This window comes from Amblyraja radiata, chromosome 3 (genome assembly GCF_010909765.2).
Source record: "Amblyraja radiata isolate CabotCenter1 chromosome 3, sAmbRad1.1.pri, whole genome shotgun sequence".
NCBI lineage: Eukaryota > Metazoa > Chordata > Chondrichthyes > Rajiformes > Rajidae > Amblyraja > Amblyraja radiata.
Window position 1 is genome coordinate 44,620,430 of NC_045958.1, and position 18,383 is coordinate 44,638,812.

General features: G+C 41.9%; 1 protein-coding gene across 4 annotated transcripts in view; it reads right to left on the bottom strand.

The window, feature by feature from the left end:
* sema4d (semaphorin 4D) overlaps positions 1-18,383 on the bottom strand; it is a 156,775-nt gene that overhangs the window by 24,405 nt on the left and 113,987 nt on the right. For 2 of the 4 annotated variants that reach the window (XM_033017733.1, XM_033017734.1), the window contains 6 exons: positions 17,596-17,752; positions 16,841-17,063; positions 14,361-14,473; positions 12,537-12,709; positions 8,342-8,394; positions 193-3,153 (listed from right to left, as the gene is read on the bottom strand). In XM_033017733.1, coding sequence (XP_032873624.1) covers positions 2,237-3,153; positions 8,342-8,394; positions 12,537-12,709; positions 14,361-14,473; positions 16,841-17,063; positions 17,596-17,752 — 1,636 coding nt within the window. In that variant the 3' untranslated portion in view covers positions 193-2,236. Of the gene's footprint in view, positions 1-192; positions 3,154-8,341; positions 8,395-12,536; positions 12,710-14,360; positions 14,474-16,840; positions 17,064-17,595; positions 17,753-18,383 lie in introns of those variants that run through there. The other 2 variants (XM_033017735.1, XM_033017736.1) reach the window with 2 other exon arrangements.

Genomic DNA, 18,383 nt, shown 5'->3' on the forward strand with positions numbered 1-18,383 from the left:
CATCATCCAACAAAAGGTTAGTTTTTCCAAATGTTTATGGTCAGAAGGTTCTTCTTTGAACCACTAATTCAATGATGTATCTCTCTGCACTTGCATTGTCTATGTCATTATAATATATCACACAAGACTTGCATCATATTGTGCCATGAAACTGCTCATATACATTATTAGATTTATACTCAAAGTACAATGGATTTTGGCATTTTTAATTTTATTGTAGAATTTGGTTAAAAACAATGTCAAAAATGATCAATACACAAACATTACCACATTTCACAAACTATCGGCCAAGTGAAAAACAAAAATAAAAACAAGTACTTAATAAAATTCTTTACATTATTGTACAGAAAAATCTAACAATTGCAGGAAATGGTTCTGGACTTAAAGCATCATAAAACTCGCATTTGCAGTCAATACGTTTAAACCACTCGTCCTTGGTAATGAGACCACTAGTAGTTTTCAGCACTAAAAAGGAAAACTCTTTCTCTCTCTCTCTGTCCGTCGCCTAATTATACAAACTTATACTCCTGTTAGCAGATGCTTACTCACCAGTAGCTTGACAGAAGAGATGAACAGATCCGGGTCTACAAACAGTGTTTGTCTGGTCGCTGAGCAGCGGTGGCAATAACTGGACAACTGCACTGGACCCTTCAGATGGGGTAAAAGCAAGGGAAGGTGGTGGATCATGCCCAAAAGGTGGAGGTGGAACCAATAGGAGTGAAAGGTAAAACAGGAAAAGCTGTGAGACAGAAAAGGCACAAAGCAAACAGAGTTGCAAAGATACAAATACTACAAAGAAGATCAGTCATGCACTATGGGATAAAAGATAAATGGACTGAGTCAGGCAGAAGTAGCAGCACTAAAGGGCTCCAAACATTTCTGAATGTGCGACAGACTGAGAACAAACACATATGCTCAAACACATAGGGTTCTATCAAATGTTATTTCTGTAAAAGATGACGGTATCTTTGTTGCCCTCAAATTCTGTTTACAATTTAAAAAAAATAAACAACTTTATACTCAATTCTCTTTGAAAGAATCGATTTATACCACTAACTGTAGCATATGAAATAATTTCTCAATGCTAACTCTACATAAAACCTTTTGTTGAACAATTTCAATGGAACCTCCATTTGCATATACATATATACACCCACATGAGCAGATAAAGTTGCCAGAAAATAAAATGCTTACTATACATAAACTTAAAATACAAGTGTCTCGTGCTGCCATACCATCAGGAGGTTAGAAAGCTGGTTAATTGCAACTGTTGCTCTTATTTTCTGCAGCAGTTCAGTGGGTTACTAAAATAATTCAATATCTGTAGCAGCAAAACACAGGTTCCCATGCATTTCCATCAGTTCTTTAGGTCCATCGGGCCTTTCAAAATCCACAGCCCAATAGCAACAACTCTGCAAAAGATGTGGCCGTCTGGTCATTTTCAGTCTTTGTCCACAGTATATGATTTGATCCATACCGCAAGAAAAGGTAATCTCTGTATCAATGTGACCATAATTGGCACAATATGCAGCCGAGTAGCAATATTCTTCCACAGGTAAAAGTCTTTCGATTAGGCCCTCTGCTGTGGCCATGGCTCAGTAAAAGCATTTTAACAATGCATATTATTCCTTTTAAAATGTATTACTTCTATGAATCAAAGGCCTGTAGACCCCATGCTTCACCTTAACACATGTACATCATTTAAAGTTAGACACAAACACACACTCACATCATTGTAACAGTCCTTTCTCTATTTGCATGAGGAAAGTTAAAATAAAGCCTACAAATTTAAGATTCACGGTCAGATCCCTGAGGTGTACAATGTTAGCATAAACAAAAGCATCAACCTACATTAGATACAGCAATAAACTACAAATATCTCTTACAGAATATTACTCAAATTTCAGTGCAATACAAAATATCACATATACAGTGTATGCAAAAAAAGATTCATGCTCCAATTTGGACAGTATCTTGAGATTTACCAATTTGATAAATTAATAATTTCCAATTTGGAATGAACTACAAATCATCTATATAGTGAAAAGATATAAATTCTAATCAGAGACTGCTGAATATAATGCAGGTTGAATACAAGAGAGCGAACTTCACTTTTAACACCATTTTAAAGAATTTATGTAATCTACTGTAACATTTTATAGCATTTCATAAATTGGACTATTTCTTAAAGACTTCCTACTCTCCCGTTAATAAACAATGTATCTATGGCCGACTGCTAGCAAAGGCTCTGTGCCTCCTCATCAATGTATTTAATATCTGCATCTTTCTCCAGATCAATAGATTTGATGGAGTGGTTTTCCTGGATTTGCTTTAACTCTTGGGGCTTCTCTGTGTTAGGAATTTTGCCATTCCCACAGTCTGATTCAGTTTCATAACCCTTATCACCAGTTGTAATCTGCTCACTACCTAGATTATCTCCATTGATTTTCGCTGGCTGCTGCTTTACAAGCTCCTCAGAAACATTATCATAATCAAATTTGGGTTTCTTCCCATCACCGACTTTATCTAAACTTAGTTTCAAGCAAGGACCTGGCAAATATTTCATGTAACAATTGTAAATAATTAGCATCAGGAATAGAAGTGTAATTACCACGAGGAAAAACAACAGAATGCTATTAATTCCTTCAGACTCAGTAGAACTTCTGGCAATTTTAGTTTCTACTTCCAAATCATTATGATCAGTAGGTATGAGCATGGGGATTGAGGGCATGCCAGCTGAAATCTGGAGCATTGTTGAAGTGGAAAGCTCAGTTTGAATCCGGGGTGTGATTGCGTGAGGTGATTTCCTTTCTTTATCTGTGCTTGTCACTGTAGATTTACCTTCCGTCTCAGTTGGCGATGCTGCTATTGCGTTGGATGGACCCTCAACGATCAGAGAATACCTTTTCACTAGCTGTTCGTAGATGTCTGCCTTCACAGCTTCTGTGGTCCAGCAGTCATAGACACCAGTATCAGCTTCAGTAAGATGAAAAATCAGCAGTTTGTTTTTATCAATTCGATACTTTGAAGTCTCACTGAGAAGTGTGTTATTTAACTTCCATCTAACTTTAGCCAGTCTGGATGCAGGCAGGCACTTCAGTTCTTTCAATCCTCCTTGATCCACCACGAGCTCTTCAGATTCAACAGATTCCACTGTGAAATAAAACATAAAACAAATAGCTTTTTTCCCCTCCTCGTATTTCACAACACTGCCAGCTAAACATACTAATGAATGAATAATTATAAAATTACGCACTGCTTAATTTAAGGAATGCACAATGGCTAAATCTCATTCTGTTTCATGAATGTGAATGAACAATTCTGATTTATACTTCAATCCATTCTGTTATCTGTGAACACAATTCACAATTGTGTTGTAATAGTAAGCTTGTTTATTCTTGGGAAATATAATATTATGCTTTGCTTTAAATAAAATAAGGAATCACATGAAGGATTTGAAGCTTATTACACATTTATTGGTTTTAGACACGGAGAATTGAAAAAATATAAAAAGGAGTTAAATGATATGGTGCATTAGAATTACAAATGTGAATCTCACAAATACCTGGAGAAGGGGGTGTAGGTCTTAACCAGGTAACCATGCACTAAATTCCCAGAATGTTTATTAAACCAGTAAAACATCACAAGGCAAGGAGAGTTACACTAGAAATATATACAGGCCCCAACTGTGTGTTTAACGTTCTGTGGAGAACAGATTGAAGGGCCCTGACCCAAAACGTCACCTATCCATGTTCTCCAGATATGCTGCAAGATCCCCAGAATTACTCCAGTACTGTGTGTTTTTAATTATGAGGAAAGATTGTATTGGCTAGTTTTATTTCCTTTCAAACAATGGAACTGAGACTTACCAGTGGGAAATACATTTTAAGACTGAGGTGAGAAAAAACTTTTTCACCCAGAGAGTTGTGAATTTATGGAATTCCCTGCCACAGAGGGCAGTGGAGGCCAAGTCACTGGATGGATTTAAGAGAGAGTTAGATAGAGCTCTAGGGGCTAGTGGAGTCAAGGGATATGGGGAGAAGGCAAGCACGGGTTATTGATAGGGGATGATCAGCCATGATCAAAATGAATGGCGGTGCTGGCTCGAAGGGCCGAATGGCCTCCTCCTGCACCTATTTTCTATGTTTCCAGAACTTGCAAGAAACGTGAAGGTTATCTTTGAGGATTTTTTTTTAATCCAGAGGAAAACAGAGTTGAAAGTCACTGCTTTGAAGGGCGGCAGAGGTGGAAATCAAGACAAAGTATAAAGGGTCTGAATGTTTAAGACAAAATCATGATGTTTGACAATAAATCAAGTGTTAGAAGATGGGAATATGTTTTAACTGAATGGCCTTTCCCCCCCAATTTTTCCACGATTCCTCCATGGCCTAGCCTAATTCTCCAGTCTTCTCCTGTCTGATAACACTCACAGGTATTTGCATTTCCCCAATTCAGGATTCTCCATCATCCCATTAAGCTTAAGTTATCCACTGCTGCAAGCTGGGATACTGGGTTGTCAAGGCCTCAAGCACTGTAATTCTCCCCACAAAGCTCTCTACTTCTCTCAGGCAACACATTGCATCCAATTAAAGTTTTGGTCATCTGATCAAGCTCTCCTCTGTGTTCAAGAAGGAACTGCAGATGCTGGAAGATCGAAGGTACACAAAAATGCTGGAGAAACTCAGCGGGTGCAGCAGCATCTATGGAGCGAAGGGAATAGGCGACGTTTCGGGCCGAAACCCTTCTTCAGACTGATGGGGGGTGGGGGGGGGAGAAGGAAGGAAAAAGGGAGGAGGAGGAGCCCGAGGGCGGGGGGGATGGGAGGAGACAGCTCGAGGGTTAAGGAAGGGGAGGAGACAGCAAGGGCTAGCAAAACTGGGAGAATTCAACGTTCATGCCATCCGGACGCAAGCAACCCAGGCGGAATATGAGGTGCTGTTCCTCCAATTTCCGGTGTTGTTCACTCTGGCAATGGAGGAGACCCAGGACAGAGAGGTCGGATTGGGAATGGGAGGGGGAGTTGAAGTGCTGAGCCACCGGGAGTTCAGGTAGGTTATTGCGGACTGAGCGGAGGTGTTCGGCGAAACGATCGCCCAACCTCCGCTTAGTCTCCACGATGTAAATCAGCTGACATCTAGAGCAGCGGATGCAGTAGATGAGGTTGGAGGAGATACAGGTGAACCTTTGTTGCACCTGGAACGACTGCTTGGGTCCTTGAATGGAGTCGAGGGGGGAGGTAAAGGGACAGGTGTTGTATTTCTTGCGGTTGCAACGGAAAGTGCCCGGGGAGGGGGTGGTACGGGAGGGAAGGGAAGAATTGACAAGGGAGTTGCGGAGGGAGCGGTCTTTGCGGAAGGCAGACATAGGGGGAGATGGGAAGATGTGGTGAGTGGTGGGGTCACGTAGGAGGTGGCGGAAATGACGGAGGATTATTTGTTGTATGTGACGGCTGGTGGGGTGAAAGGTGAGGACTAGGGGGACTCTGCCCTTTTTGCGAGTGCGGGGATGGGGTGAGAGAGCAGTGTTGCGGGGTATGGATGAGACCCTGGTGCGAGTCTCATCTATGGTGGCGGAGGGGAATCCCCGTTCCCTGAAGAACGAGGACATTTCCGATGCCCTGGTGTGGAACGTCTCATCCTGGGAGCAGATGCGGCGTAGGCGGAGGAATTGGGAGTAGGGGATGGAGTCTTTACAGGGGGCAGGGTGGGAAGACGTGTAGTCCAGATAGCCATGTGAGTCAGTTGGTTTGTAGTGTATGTCGGTCAGAAGTCTGTCCCCTGCGATGGAGATGGTGAGGTCAAGGAATGGTAGGGAAGTGTCGGAAATGGTCCAGGTGTATTGGAGTGCCGGATGGAAGTTGGTGGTGAAGTGGATGATATCAGTCAGTTGTGTGTGGGTGCAGGAGGTGGCCCTAAAGCAGTCGTCAATGTAACGGAGGTAGAGGTCAGGGATGGGGCCCTGGTACGTATTGAACAAGGATTGTTCAACGTACCCGACAAAGAGGCAGGCGTAGCTGGGGCCCATGCGTGTGCCCATAGCTACGCCTTGTGTTTGGAGGAAATGGGAGGAGTCAAACGTAAAGTTGTTGAGGGGGAGGACCAACTCCGCTAGGCGGAGGAGGGTGTCAGTGGCTGGGTATAGGTTGCTCCTCTGGTCGAGGAAGAACCGGAGGGCTTTGAGGCCATCCTGGTGGGGGATGGAGGAGTAGAGTGACTGGACATCCATGGTGAAGATGAGGGGGTGAGGGCCTAGAGAGTGGAATGCGCGGAGGCGGCGGAGAGTATCTGAGGTGTCTAGAACATAGGTGGGAAGGGATTTGACCAAGGGGGATAGTATGGAGTCAAGGTATATGGAGATGAGTTCGGTGGGGCACGAACAAGCAGAGACAATGGGTCTGCCGGGAGAGCCGGGTTTGTGGATTTTGGGGAGAAGGTAAAAACGGGTCGTGGCGGGGCTGGGGTACGATGAGGTTGGAAGCTTGGTCGGGCAGGGCGTGGGAATTGATGAAGTCGGTGATGGTGCTAGATATGGTGGCCTGGTGCTCGTCAGTGGGGTCATGGTCCAAGGGTAAGTAGGAGGAGGTGTCCGAGAGTTGGCGCGTGGCCTCAGCTTTGTAGAGATCGACGCGCCAGACTACCACGGCACCTCCCTTGTCGGCTGGTTTGATAACCCAATCTGGGTTTTTGCGGAGTGATTCAATGGCAGTGCGTTCAGGGGGGGAGAGATTGGAGTTGAGGTGGTTGACGTCGCGGCGGCAGTTCTGGATAAAGAGTTCCAGAGCCGGGACTTTACGAGAGGGGTTCCACGAGGAGGGGGTGCGTTGGAGACGGGAAAAAGGGTCATCATTGGGGGGCGAGGACTCCTTCCCATGGAAGTGCACTGTGAGGCGGAGGCGACGGTAGAAGCGCTTCAAGTCATGGTGGGCGCGGAACTCATTGAGATGGGGACGGAGGGGGACAAAGGTAAGACCTCTGCTGAGGACAGACCGTTCGGTGTGGGAGATGGGGAGGTCGGGGGGGGGATGGTGTCCTCTGTGCCTTGTCAAGCTCAATTGGACAGCATCCTAGTGAAGTGTCATGGAGTATAGGGCTATATTAGTTAAGATGCTTTACAAAATACACAGTGTTACTACTCGGCAGTGCCATCTCCCATAATTGGTAAATTTACAACATCTTTGCCTTCTGGCATTCACACGTATCCAAATATTGCTTTTATATAATTCAACGGGAGATAAATGTCCAGAATGTTCAATGTCTCTTCACACAAACAGTTATTACTCCCTTCAACGCAGGAAACCCTTCTAGATTTATCAGCTTGTAAAGGTCCGTGAAGATTGGATTAAAATCTCAATTCATCAACATTTCCATGTTGAGGTGTGAAGTATTGTAACCTTTGATACACATTTGTTGTTTGCTGAAATACTGACAGTGTATGAAGAATGATATCCACTGGCAGTTTTAGATATACCAATAATCATAATTCTGATTTGTAGATTGCATATTAAAACACTTAAACAATCCTGTCTTTTTCTTATGTCAACTAAAAGCCATGCACAGTATTTCTGTCTGAAATATCCTCAGATTTAAATTCTTCTTCAAAGCAGTTATATCATTGGACCAACTTTATATTTCCATAGCTGTCCTGCCATTTACTTTGAAAGGAAAAAGTGATTTCAATGATTAAAATGGATGAATATAGCTCTTTGTTCCCCATTATTTAAGACTAATTTTCTCATTTGCACGGGAAGCTTCACCCTGAGGTATTCAATGCTCTGCACCAGCTGTGACCAGATGGACAATTTTGTCCGGTCTTCACTAATTATCACTCTGGAATTGACCAGTGGAACGAACAGACTGCCTGCACATTAGTTACTTGCTCTGATCAAAATACCAATGAATTCACAATTCCCCCAAGGCAAGCTTTGGAATTTTGTGCGGGATTTCTGGGTGGAAACAGACACGCCACACACTGAGGTCGACAGTAATATGTCTCTGCAGCTTTGCTGGGTATTGTTCATTATTTAAACACAATTTTCAGTTACGGTGCTCATGCACAATTATTTTTTTAGGTTGAAAGCAGTGATTGCAGATGGACATTATTGAAGGCACTAGCACACCAATGTAAAATAATGAGCATCTAATTTATAGATCTTTAGCGTTAAACTGATCATGATTAGCCGTATCAAATATCAAATGTGGATTACCAGAATATTAAACCACTAGTGAAAACCGTATCTTCTTCCAACAACAGATTGACCAAAGGATTACCTCCTAATGTGCAGAGCTAGTGACAAATAAATGACATGCAGTTAAATTATGAGAATCAGCATGTGTTCACATACCATCTTTGATTTTGCAGTGAGCTGCATTTCCATTCAGAAACTGCATCAAATCACTGTGGAATAAAAACAGCGAGCTTAATGGTTGGACCCACCCATCATATAAATAACTTCAAACAATCACCACTTTAAAAGCATTTTGGGAAGAAAACAGTACAGAGCACTTAGATTAGTAAAACCTAAACCCATTATACTGTGTGCCACACACTAAAACTGTCACTCACCCAAAGCTTCACAATTAAACGGAAAATAAAGACATGTATTTTTATAGCATCTCTCAATTTCAGCGAGAATCATATCAGGTGCAGCAACTCAAAGATTTTAGTTCATTAACAAACTGTGGCTAACTAAACAGTCATGTACCAGGTGATCATTCTTAGTAATGTTAGTTCAAGAGAAAAAAGTTAAATTATTCAGAACGCACATACGTCAATAAATAACGTTTGAAACATATTTTAGATCTATTCAAGGGAGCAAAAGAGGTCTTATATTCAGAATAAAAAATTACCCTGTTTTAGAGCAGTCAGCCTAACATATAGACATAGAAAATAGGTGCAGGAGGAGGCCATTCGGCTCTTCGAGCCAGCACCGCCATTCATTGTGATCATGGCTGATCGTACCCAATCAATAACCGTGCCTGCCTTCTCCCCATATCCCTTGACTCCACTAGCCTCAAGAGCTCTATCTAACTCTCTCTTAAATCCATCCAGTGAATGGACTCCACTGCCCTCTGTGGCAGGGAATTCTACAAATTCACAACTCTCTGGGTGAAAAAGTTTTTTCTCCACTCAGTCTTAAATGACCTCCCCTTTATTCTAAGACTGTGGCCCCTGGTTCTGGACTCGCCCAATATTGGGAATATTTTTCCTGCATCTAGCTTGTCCAGTCCTTTTATAATTTTATATGTTTCCATAAGATCCCCCCCTCATCCTTCTACACTCCTGTGAATACAAGCCTAGTCTTTTCAATCATTCCTCATATGACAGTCCCGCCATCCCAGGGATCAATCTCGTGAACCTACGCTGCACTGCCTCAATCACAAGGATGTCCTCTTCCAGCAAATCCTTAAATTCCGACTGCCACCGGGAGCAGGACATGGCCTCACTTGCTGCGCTGGGTGACACTGCATGGCATTCACTGCAGTGAGGGGACCAGCTCGAGCGGATCTCCGTGCGATGGATAACAGGACAGCTGGCGGTGGAGCTTACTCCTGTGTCAGCGCGAGTAACCTCAATTGGTCCCATGATCGCACGCAGCCACCCGAGCTACTTCCCTCTCCGGCCACAATGCTGTGGATGCGCCCGGATAGCCGCGGCAGCGGTGAGTGAGTTGCTGGCATGATCCCCGAACCCCTCCTTCTCAACACTCCTGCCCTCCCCACAACTTTACCCCTGGCCAGACTCCTCACATGCTGTGAAAGGAACTCTTCCCCCCCCCCCCCCCCCCCCCCCCCCCAGCAGCGCTGTCCTTTTATAGCCGCAATGAGGGATAGACTTGGCTATTCCTCAGTACAGCATCATCGTTCTTGATGTTGCTGTACGGAGGGATAGTCAAGTCTATCTTTCTTGTCTAACAACCTAACCTTCGGCCTACAAGACACAGGTAAATTTTCGTGCCGGGAAATACGGTATTTAAAAACATGTAGCTCAAAGAAATTTACGTACCACATTATTTGTACATGAACTCCATTCTTCTCTCTTTGTTTCTTAAGACACTCTTAAGATAATGACAATCCATGTTTGAAAAACCCGCCAAGACACTTGCGCTGCACATGCGCAGTAGGCTGCAGCGCAGCACATGCACGCAGTCCACGGTGCAAAAGGCAGAATTTCAGCTGCCTTCAGCTCCTTGTCTTTGAAGGCATGAAGCAGCGTCGACGGCACATGAGATGCACAGACTTTCGCGTATTACATGTACTGCAGATGAAAGTCACGGGAGAATTATGCCTATCCAAGAGATCGATCTCTTAGGTAGGCATAATTCTCCCGTGCCTTTACTATTCATATTTAATTATTATAATTTTAGTCAGGGTAGGCAGTTCATGGGACCAATTGGGGGGGGGGGGGGGGAAAAAGAGTTCCTACCTTGCCTACCCTGACGGCACGTGCCTGTAGGATATGTAGGTAATGCACAGGCACGTGCCGTAAGTAATTACTCAGGGTAGGCAGTCAGTCGGCTTTAAAAAAAAAAAATTAAACCGCGCATGCGCAGATTGTTCTCTTCGTGAAAATAAAAATAGTAACAATTCAATTTGCCCGAGGCTTCCTAGTCTCCTTTATTCTGAATTACTGAATAGGTTGGGGGGGGGGGGGGGGGGGGGGGGGGTGTGAAGGGTGATGGCAGGTGGAGAGATAGTGGGAAAACCGGGAGCACAGGAACAAGTTGAATCAGTTGTCATCTAACTGAATGACAACACTTGTTCAAGGGACCAATTGGGGGAGTGTTCCTTTCACAGCATGTGGAGAGTCTGTGCCAGGGGTAAAGTTGCGGGGAGAGCAGGAGTGTTGAGAAGAAGGGGGTCGGGGATAATGCCAGTAACTCGCTCACTCACTGCTGCCTCGGCGCTCCGGGCGCCACCGCATTGTAGCCGGGGATAGAAGCAGCTCGGGGAGCTGCGAGCGGCTGCCGGGACCCGACAGCAGAACTGGCCGCCACTTTCACGACTTCTGCCGGCCCGCTCACCTCTGGCAGTGCTCTCCTTCTGAACACCTCTCACCTGCCGCTCGCTCATGTCAGGCGTTTCCTGCAAATCCTTAAATTCCCACAGCTGAGTAACCCCAATCGCACTGTCGGAATTTAAGGATTTTAAGGAATTTAAGGCCACAATGCGGTGGCTCCGTGCAAGGAGCGTCGCAAGTGGGTTACTGGTATGATCCAGATCCCCTCCTTCACAACGTTCCTACCCTCCCCGCAACTTTATCCTGGGCCAGACTCCCCAAACACTGTGAAAGGAGCTCTCCCCCCACTCCCACACCCCGGGAAATACGGTATTTAAAAACATCACCAAGAAATGTACTTACCACATCATTGGTACACGAGCTCCATTCTTCTCTCCCTGTTTCCTAAGATACACTTAAAATAATGCCAATCCATATTTGAAAACCCCGCCAAGAAACTTGCGCTGCGCATGCGCAGTACTGCAAAGGCAGAATTTCTGCTGCCTTCAGCCCCGCTTGAAATTGACGGCTTCAGGCAGCGCTGACGGCACGTGGGCTGCACAGACTTTCAAGGGTTACAAGCGCTGCGGATGAAAGGCACGGAAAATTATGCCTACCTAAGAGATCGATCTCTTAGATAGGCAAAATTCTTCAATGCCTTTACTATTTATATTTGTAATTACCATGTTATAATTTTAGTCAGGGTAGGCAGTGCCTACCTTGCCTATCCTGACGGCACGTGCCTGGTAATGCAGGACCATAGAACCCAGTGTGGAGGAAACAAAGACAATTATATGGAAGATGATGATAAACCAGAAACAAATATCTACAAATGGAAAGATGCAGAAAATATCATTTTTTTTCTCCATAGAAGTTAAACATTATTAACTTCTTGGGGCAAAACAAATATTTATATTTCTCATCAAATGTGCTTGGAGCCAGTCATGGACAATGGCCAAGAGTCATATTTTTCAGATGCCAGCTATTGTGAATGTTACAAGAAGCAAATATCATTTAGTAAAAACACTTATCAGTACTTCCACAAGTTGTACAATTCAGTGCACGAAAAAAAAATGTAATTGTACAAAATGAAAGAATTGTGAAGCTGTATAAGTAAACACCAGAAATCCATTTTCCAAAATCAAACCAACTATATACATAATTAGAATATTATTCTGCTATAATGTGTCAGTGTTTTTGTTTAACTTGCTAAATTGAATTACTGGATAAAATAACCTTGATTTATCTGGAGTAAACAATCATTAATTGGGAATAAGAATGTTTATGTAAGCAGCTTGAGAATTTTGTACAATGTCAACTATGTTCTATTTTAAATATATCCATGGTAGCAAACTTTAGCAACACAAACATGAGCGATATGTTGACCAGGAGTTAAGTATATGAAATATCACTTCAGTACACTTAGTACATGGTCAAATGTGGCCTTATCACAGGAGTACACTAAGAAATGAACACATGAAAAACCCTCATGAAAATCATTGACATAATTAAAATATGTTTTTTTTTGTCAATACACATACTTGTTATGGCTGTTGTTGTCCATAATCCATGTGCAGCTTTTCTTTTCGGAGTTCCATGCACAATAGGGATCCCTTGCCAAAATGCAATCTGTGCAGGTTTTATATTTTTCACAAAACGCAACAGGAATTTGAACTACTCCTGAATGAGACCCTGCATAGATATACTTTCTGTCCTAAAAGAGGAAAGTTCAATGGTCAATTCATTTGAATGAGCAGAATAATTAAAATAGTTTGTTGTTGCAATGGGGGAGGATGTTGACCCAATCAAATTCACATCATCCACTGCAGGAAGTAACCAAGGTGAAAATTAACCTGGTCAAAATCAGAAATAACATCCCACTGAAATGCTGTTTTGTGTAGGAGAGATACTTTTCAATCTGCTATTAGTTTGAAATCTTTTGAAACATTTTTTAATTGTAGCTGTCACTGAAATGAGATGTCAGTGGGATTATTGCTGGCATTCGCTATCATCCATTTCATCTAAACATTCCTCTGCTTTCCATTGACTATCTTTGCATTTAGATTTGTGTTCCAAAAATTACTTCATGGCCCAATAAAATGCTTGAATGAAGCTACTATCCTTTGTCAAATAATATACTTCCTGCTGTTTTTCAAATCTATAAAAAGAGTTACATAGATTTAATTCTGCCTTATTTTATTTAATAGCCTCTCAAAAATATAAAGTAAAATCGCTATTTTTTAAAATATACAAGAATATAGTTTTAGCACCTTTGTCATGGTTAAATAGTCTGGGGAGCATAATTGGACAACATTTGACAAAGTCACATTATTAGCACAGGTGGTCACATACTTGGTCAGAGAGATTAAATTAAAGGTGCATTTAAAAATTGGAGAGGCAAAGATTAAAAATGAATTAGGAGAGCTCCAGAACAAGTGTCTAAATTAGCTGAATGTAGAGCATAAATATAAAAGACCAAGGAAACTGACAAGCCAGAATTCCAAGCTGTCCCATACCAACCACTGTTAAAAAAAACCACGTTAATGTTTAAACTGGCAAACTGTTAATCTGCTGTCAATAAAAAACAGAACCCTTAATTTGGAGAGACAAGGAATTGTAGATGCTAGAATCCTGCGCAAAAGATAGAGCTGGAGTAACTCATTGGGTCACGCAGCATCTGTGAGGGAAATGGATAGGCAACGTTTTGGGTTGGAACCCTTCTTCAGTCTGATTATAGAATGCTCAAGTTAAAAGGTTTTTACTTTAAGTTGGGTTTAAATATGAAGTTACAATATTAGTTTATAGTGTGCTAAGAGAGCTCTTTTTGTCCAGGCATAATTGTTTTACTTGCAAAAGTAAATTCACTTTTCTGCATCCCAATGACCCAGACTCCTTTTATACCTCACGCTACCTTGGCCAGGCCAGCAGCATAATAAAGGACGAGTTGCACCCTGGCCATTCCCTCTACTCCCCTCTCCCATCAGGGGAAAGGTAGTGAAGTGTGAAAACGCACACCACCAGATTCAGGGACAGTTTCTTCCCAGCTGGTATCAGGTAACTGAATCCTCCAGCACAAACAGAGAGCAGTGCTGAACTATTATCCACCTCTTTGGTGACCCTCGGACTATCCTTGATCAGACTTGTTGGTTTTACCTTGCACTAAATGTTGTTCTATTATCATGTATCTATACACTGTAAATTGGTCGATTGTAATCATGTATTGTCTTTCTGCTGACTGGTTAGCACGCAACAAAAAGCTTTTCACTATACCTCATTACACGTGACAATAAACTAAACTGAATTGAGTCAGAATATCTTTGCTTTTACATTTATTTAGTGACAAACATTACATGGTTTACATTTACCTCTTTGGACAAGAGCAATGTCTGTACAGGTTCAGAACCAGAAAAAATAGACAGTTCTTCAATTATATGCATTTCATTGTCAAAGTTAATCGCTTTATGCAACAATCCTTTATCTGAAACAAAACAAAAATATATACATTAGAACATCCAAGTAACTATTCATCACAAAACCTTTTACCATTAGATCAGGAGAAGGTCACTCAACCTTTCAAGCCTCCTCCACCATTCAACTAATCCAACTTTCCTTGACCACTTTGACCACAAGCCTTTCTGGCTTTAATTTATCTCTCCCAAACATTGAAACATTTTGTAAATTACTGTAAATATAGTGGATAATGATACAATAATTCATTTATTTCCATTTGCTGAGCACAGCTCCATTAAGGACTGAACGCCAGCAAATAAAAATAAATAAATAACATCAGCTTTGGGAAATTCTACCGTTCCTGGCTGCTGATGACCAAATATCTTTTCCGGCCAATACAGGCTTCAGCTAACCCAAAAGTAGAATTCCTGGGGCCAACGTCAGAACATGCAAGCTTCTGATCTGTCCACAACCCACAAATATCTTGACTAAAAGAAACAACTGATGTTGACATTCTGAAGTACAAAACCATCAATTCTTACATCTTGATAAGTGTCGTCTCACACCTCAGTTCCTCATGTCTCAATTTAGGAAAGCCGTTAAAAAAAGATTGGGATGATATCGACTTTGCAGTTCAGTTTCTCTCAAAATACACTAACCAATAGACAAATGAAAGTCATATATATCTATATGATAAACTTTTTTTTTTTTTTAACTTTTTAACTTTTTCATTCCCAGATATTCTTTCTTCCAATTTTAATACTGTAATCATTAATTTACAAAACGTTCCAGATGTTTTCTTTGATATTTATACTACAGCCTACATTTTAGCTTGTACTTCAAAGGTTGGCTGCTTCTATCAATTGCCAGAATAACCCGAGTTGCTAGTGTGCAACAAAATAATGAGGTGAACATTGAGCGATAAACCTCTGAATGAATTATGTCATCAGAACAGATATGCTAATAAGCTGTTTTGCAAAGACGCACCTCCGTGGCAAATCAGAGAGCATTTCATGTGGCAGTATCCTATCAGCAGGACAACAAAGGATTATCAAAATCAACATAATCTCGTTACCGCAGCTAAACTGGATATGCATCACCCACAGACATCTTCAACCAGCAGATATGGCAGTGGCATTTAAGAGGCATTCAGATAGGCACGTGGATGTGCAGGGAATGGAGTAATATGGATCATGTGCAGGCAGAGATTAGCTGAACTTGTAATCATGTTCAGCATAGACATTGTGGGCTGAAGGGCCCGATTCTGTCCTGTACTCAACTGCATTCTATTCCCTCAAAGCATGGAGTAATTGTGTTTCCAGCAGCCTTACGGACAGTGAATTATATAGATCACTAGGGGGAGAGAGGAAGGGGGGGGGGGGGAGAGAAAGGGAGAGAGAGAAGGGGGAGTGGAGGAAAGGCACAGGGGGCAGAAGAGAGTGAGAGAGATCTCCCACCCCTGTCCCATTGTGATGGCATATGTAAATGAGATCCATTGTGATTAGACATCTGTGAGATGGCACTGTGACTCATGCAGCAATTTGATTTTAGTGCGACCACGTGAAGGTTCCAATCTGCCACCCCTGTCCCATTGTGATGTCATATATGTAAATGAGACCCATTATGATTGGACATCTGTGAGGTGGCACTGTGACTCATGCAGCAGTCTGAATCTTGAAATTTGTGATGTTTTGTGAACAATTTCATTCAAAGCGTGGGGAAAGAATTGACCAAATCTAGAGAGGAGTGCATTTATGAAAGTGTACGTTAAATCACACACACACACACACAAAAGTATACTAGACCAAGTGCAGACTCATTGGGTCTGCTCACCCAACGCAGCCGTTCCCTACCCGTAGCCCCCACGGGAGACGTGGTCGTCCAACTCAAGCGGCTCAGGAATCAGCAGTGCGGCTGCTTTTAAATGGAGTCTTTGAGGGGAGATGCGGGCGCCAGCAGCCGTTATGGTCGCTGGCCAGTAGGAGGCGACAAAATGAGTGGGGGGGGGGTGGGGGGAGAAGGATTTTATTTAAAATGTGTACATAAACACGACAAAATTTAATGAGTGGATACTTGGAATGAAAAGTGAAATCTCTACCGAAATGGAAAAAAACTCGGCGTTTCTCGGTCTGACGTTGGCGTAGCAACGAATCAAAGGCTGGCAGCCACAAGTCGGGCAGAAACACACACAGCCGGCAGCCAGCCAGCAGCCACACAGTTTTAATTATATATAGAAGATAGATATAGATATAGATAGATAGATTAGATCTCTAACTTCTTGCAACCCATGTCAAAGTAAAAAGAGGATAAAAATTGTCAGGAAGTGTACACAGGGAATTCTACCGTGAATGAAAATATTATGCTCAAAGAACATGTTAATGTTACAAAAACTCACCCGTGCCAATAAACATGACATCATACTGGAGGTTATCAAGTGCTCTAACTCTGTCCACAACAATCTGTGTATAGTTGACATTTTTCTTTACCAATTTAGGGCTATTCCCAATTGGTTTAACAGTGTCTGCCATCAGAGGGTGATCCTTAACAAACTGGAGAGTTTTGTCTGGCAACATGAGTGAGTTATTGAAATTCAAAGCTCTCGCCTCATTGTTTATGCACTGAAAAGAGAAAAAAGCAATTGATTGGGATAACATATCAGCATTAACAACTTGCACCCTTAACTAAAATGAACAAACAAAATATTACATTACGGAAGAAAACAGACATCATTGTGGTCCTTAACAACTGCACAAATGATTGTGGCAAAAGATGCATTGGTTTTAAAATGAGAGCATTTTACTTCTTGATTACTGCCTTCCAGAATTTCTGGTTCACACATTTTAAACATGATGCTATGATAGCAAAGCATCCAATAATATGTCTGCATATCGTCATGAATTATTTACACCTGACTTCCTTAGCACAGGAATGTGGTAACATATGGTGTTCTACAAACATACTCATTAAAAATTGAAACTGGCAAACTAAAAATTTGTAATTTTTGTAGTTATGTCACGTTATTTTACAGCAATGTCACATTGTTGTTTGACTAGAATATAATCAATTGAATACACCATAGTTTATTGTTAACAGCTGTCAGACACTTTGCTTCATTTATATCAATATAGACAAGAGCAGGACAGTACTTACTGAGCCAGGACGCGGCTCTGGAACCGATCCTCCAAATCTGACCCATTTTACATGGGACTGGTCAAAGGTGGCACTTTGCATGAACTTTCCTGTGGAGAAGACCTCCTCCACTTTGGACATGTTAAAGCTGCAGACTGCTGACACTTCCAAATTAGTCCTAACAAAAGGTACAAGGTAAGATGTATTATAAGAATGGACTGACTGTCCATTATAGCTTTGAGGTATGGTCATATATTTCAAGTACATATTTGCAAATGGATCGAGCAGATGGTTTAAAAAAAATGTAGCTCAATGTGTCTTTTACAATTAATTAGATATTTGTCAAAGATTAGTTTTTGCTTAACTGGCTTCAGAAAGGTATGGAATTTTGATCTTGTGGCTGACTCTTTCACATTAAAATTCCATAAACTTATAAAGGGTTATAAATGGTCATTCATGAGCACAGGAGGCGAATTAAATGCTGTGGGTTGCACACAAATCTCCAACAATGCAAATGACAGCACAGGAGATCCAAAGAAATGGGCCAGAATACTTGAAACTAATTGGTGATACCACAACAAAATTAATTTATAACCCCTTATAGGCTTATGGAATTTTAATGTGAAAGAATCAGCCATTCAACCACAAGATCAAAATTCCATACCTTTCTGAAGCCAGTTAAACAAAACAAAATTAATTGTTTAACATTGTAATTTTCCGATTATTAATTAGGCCCGAGGTACAAATTCTGTATCCTAATCAAATAACGCACCTACTCGAGCATATTCAATTTGTATTGGATAAACCAC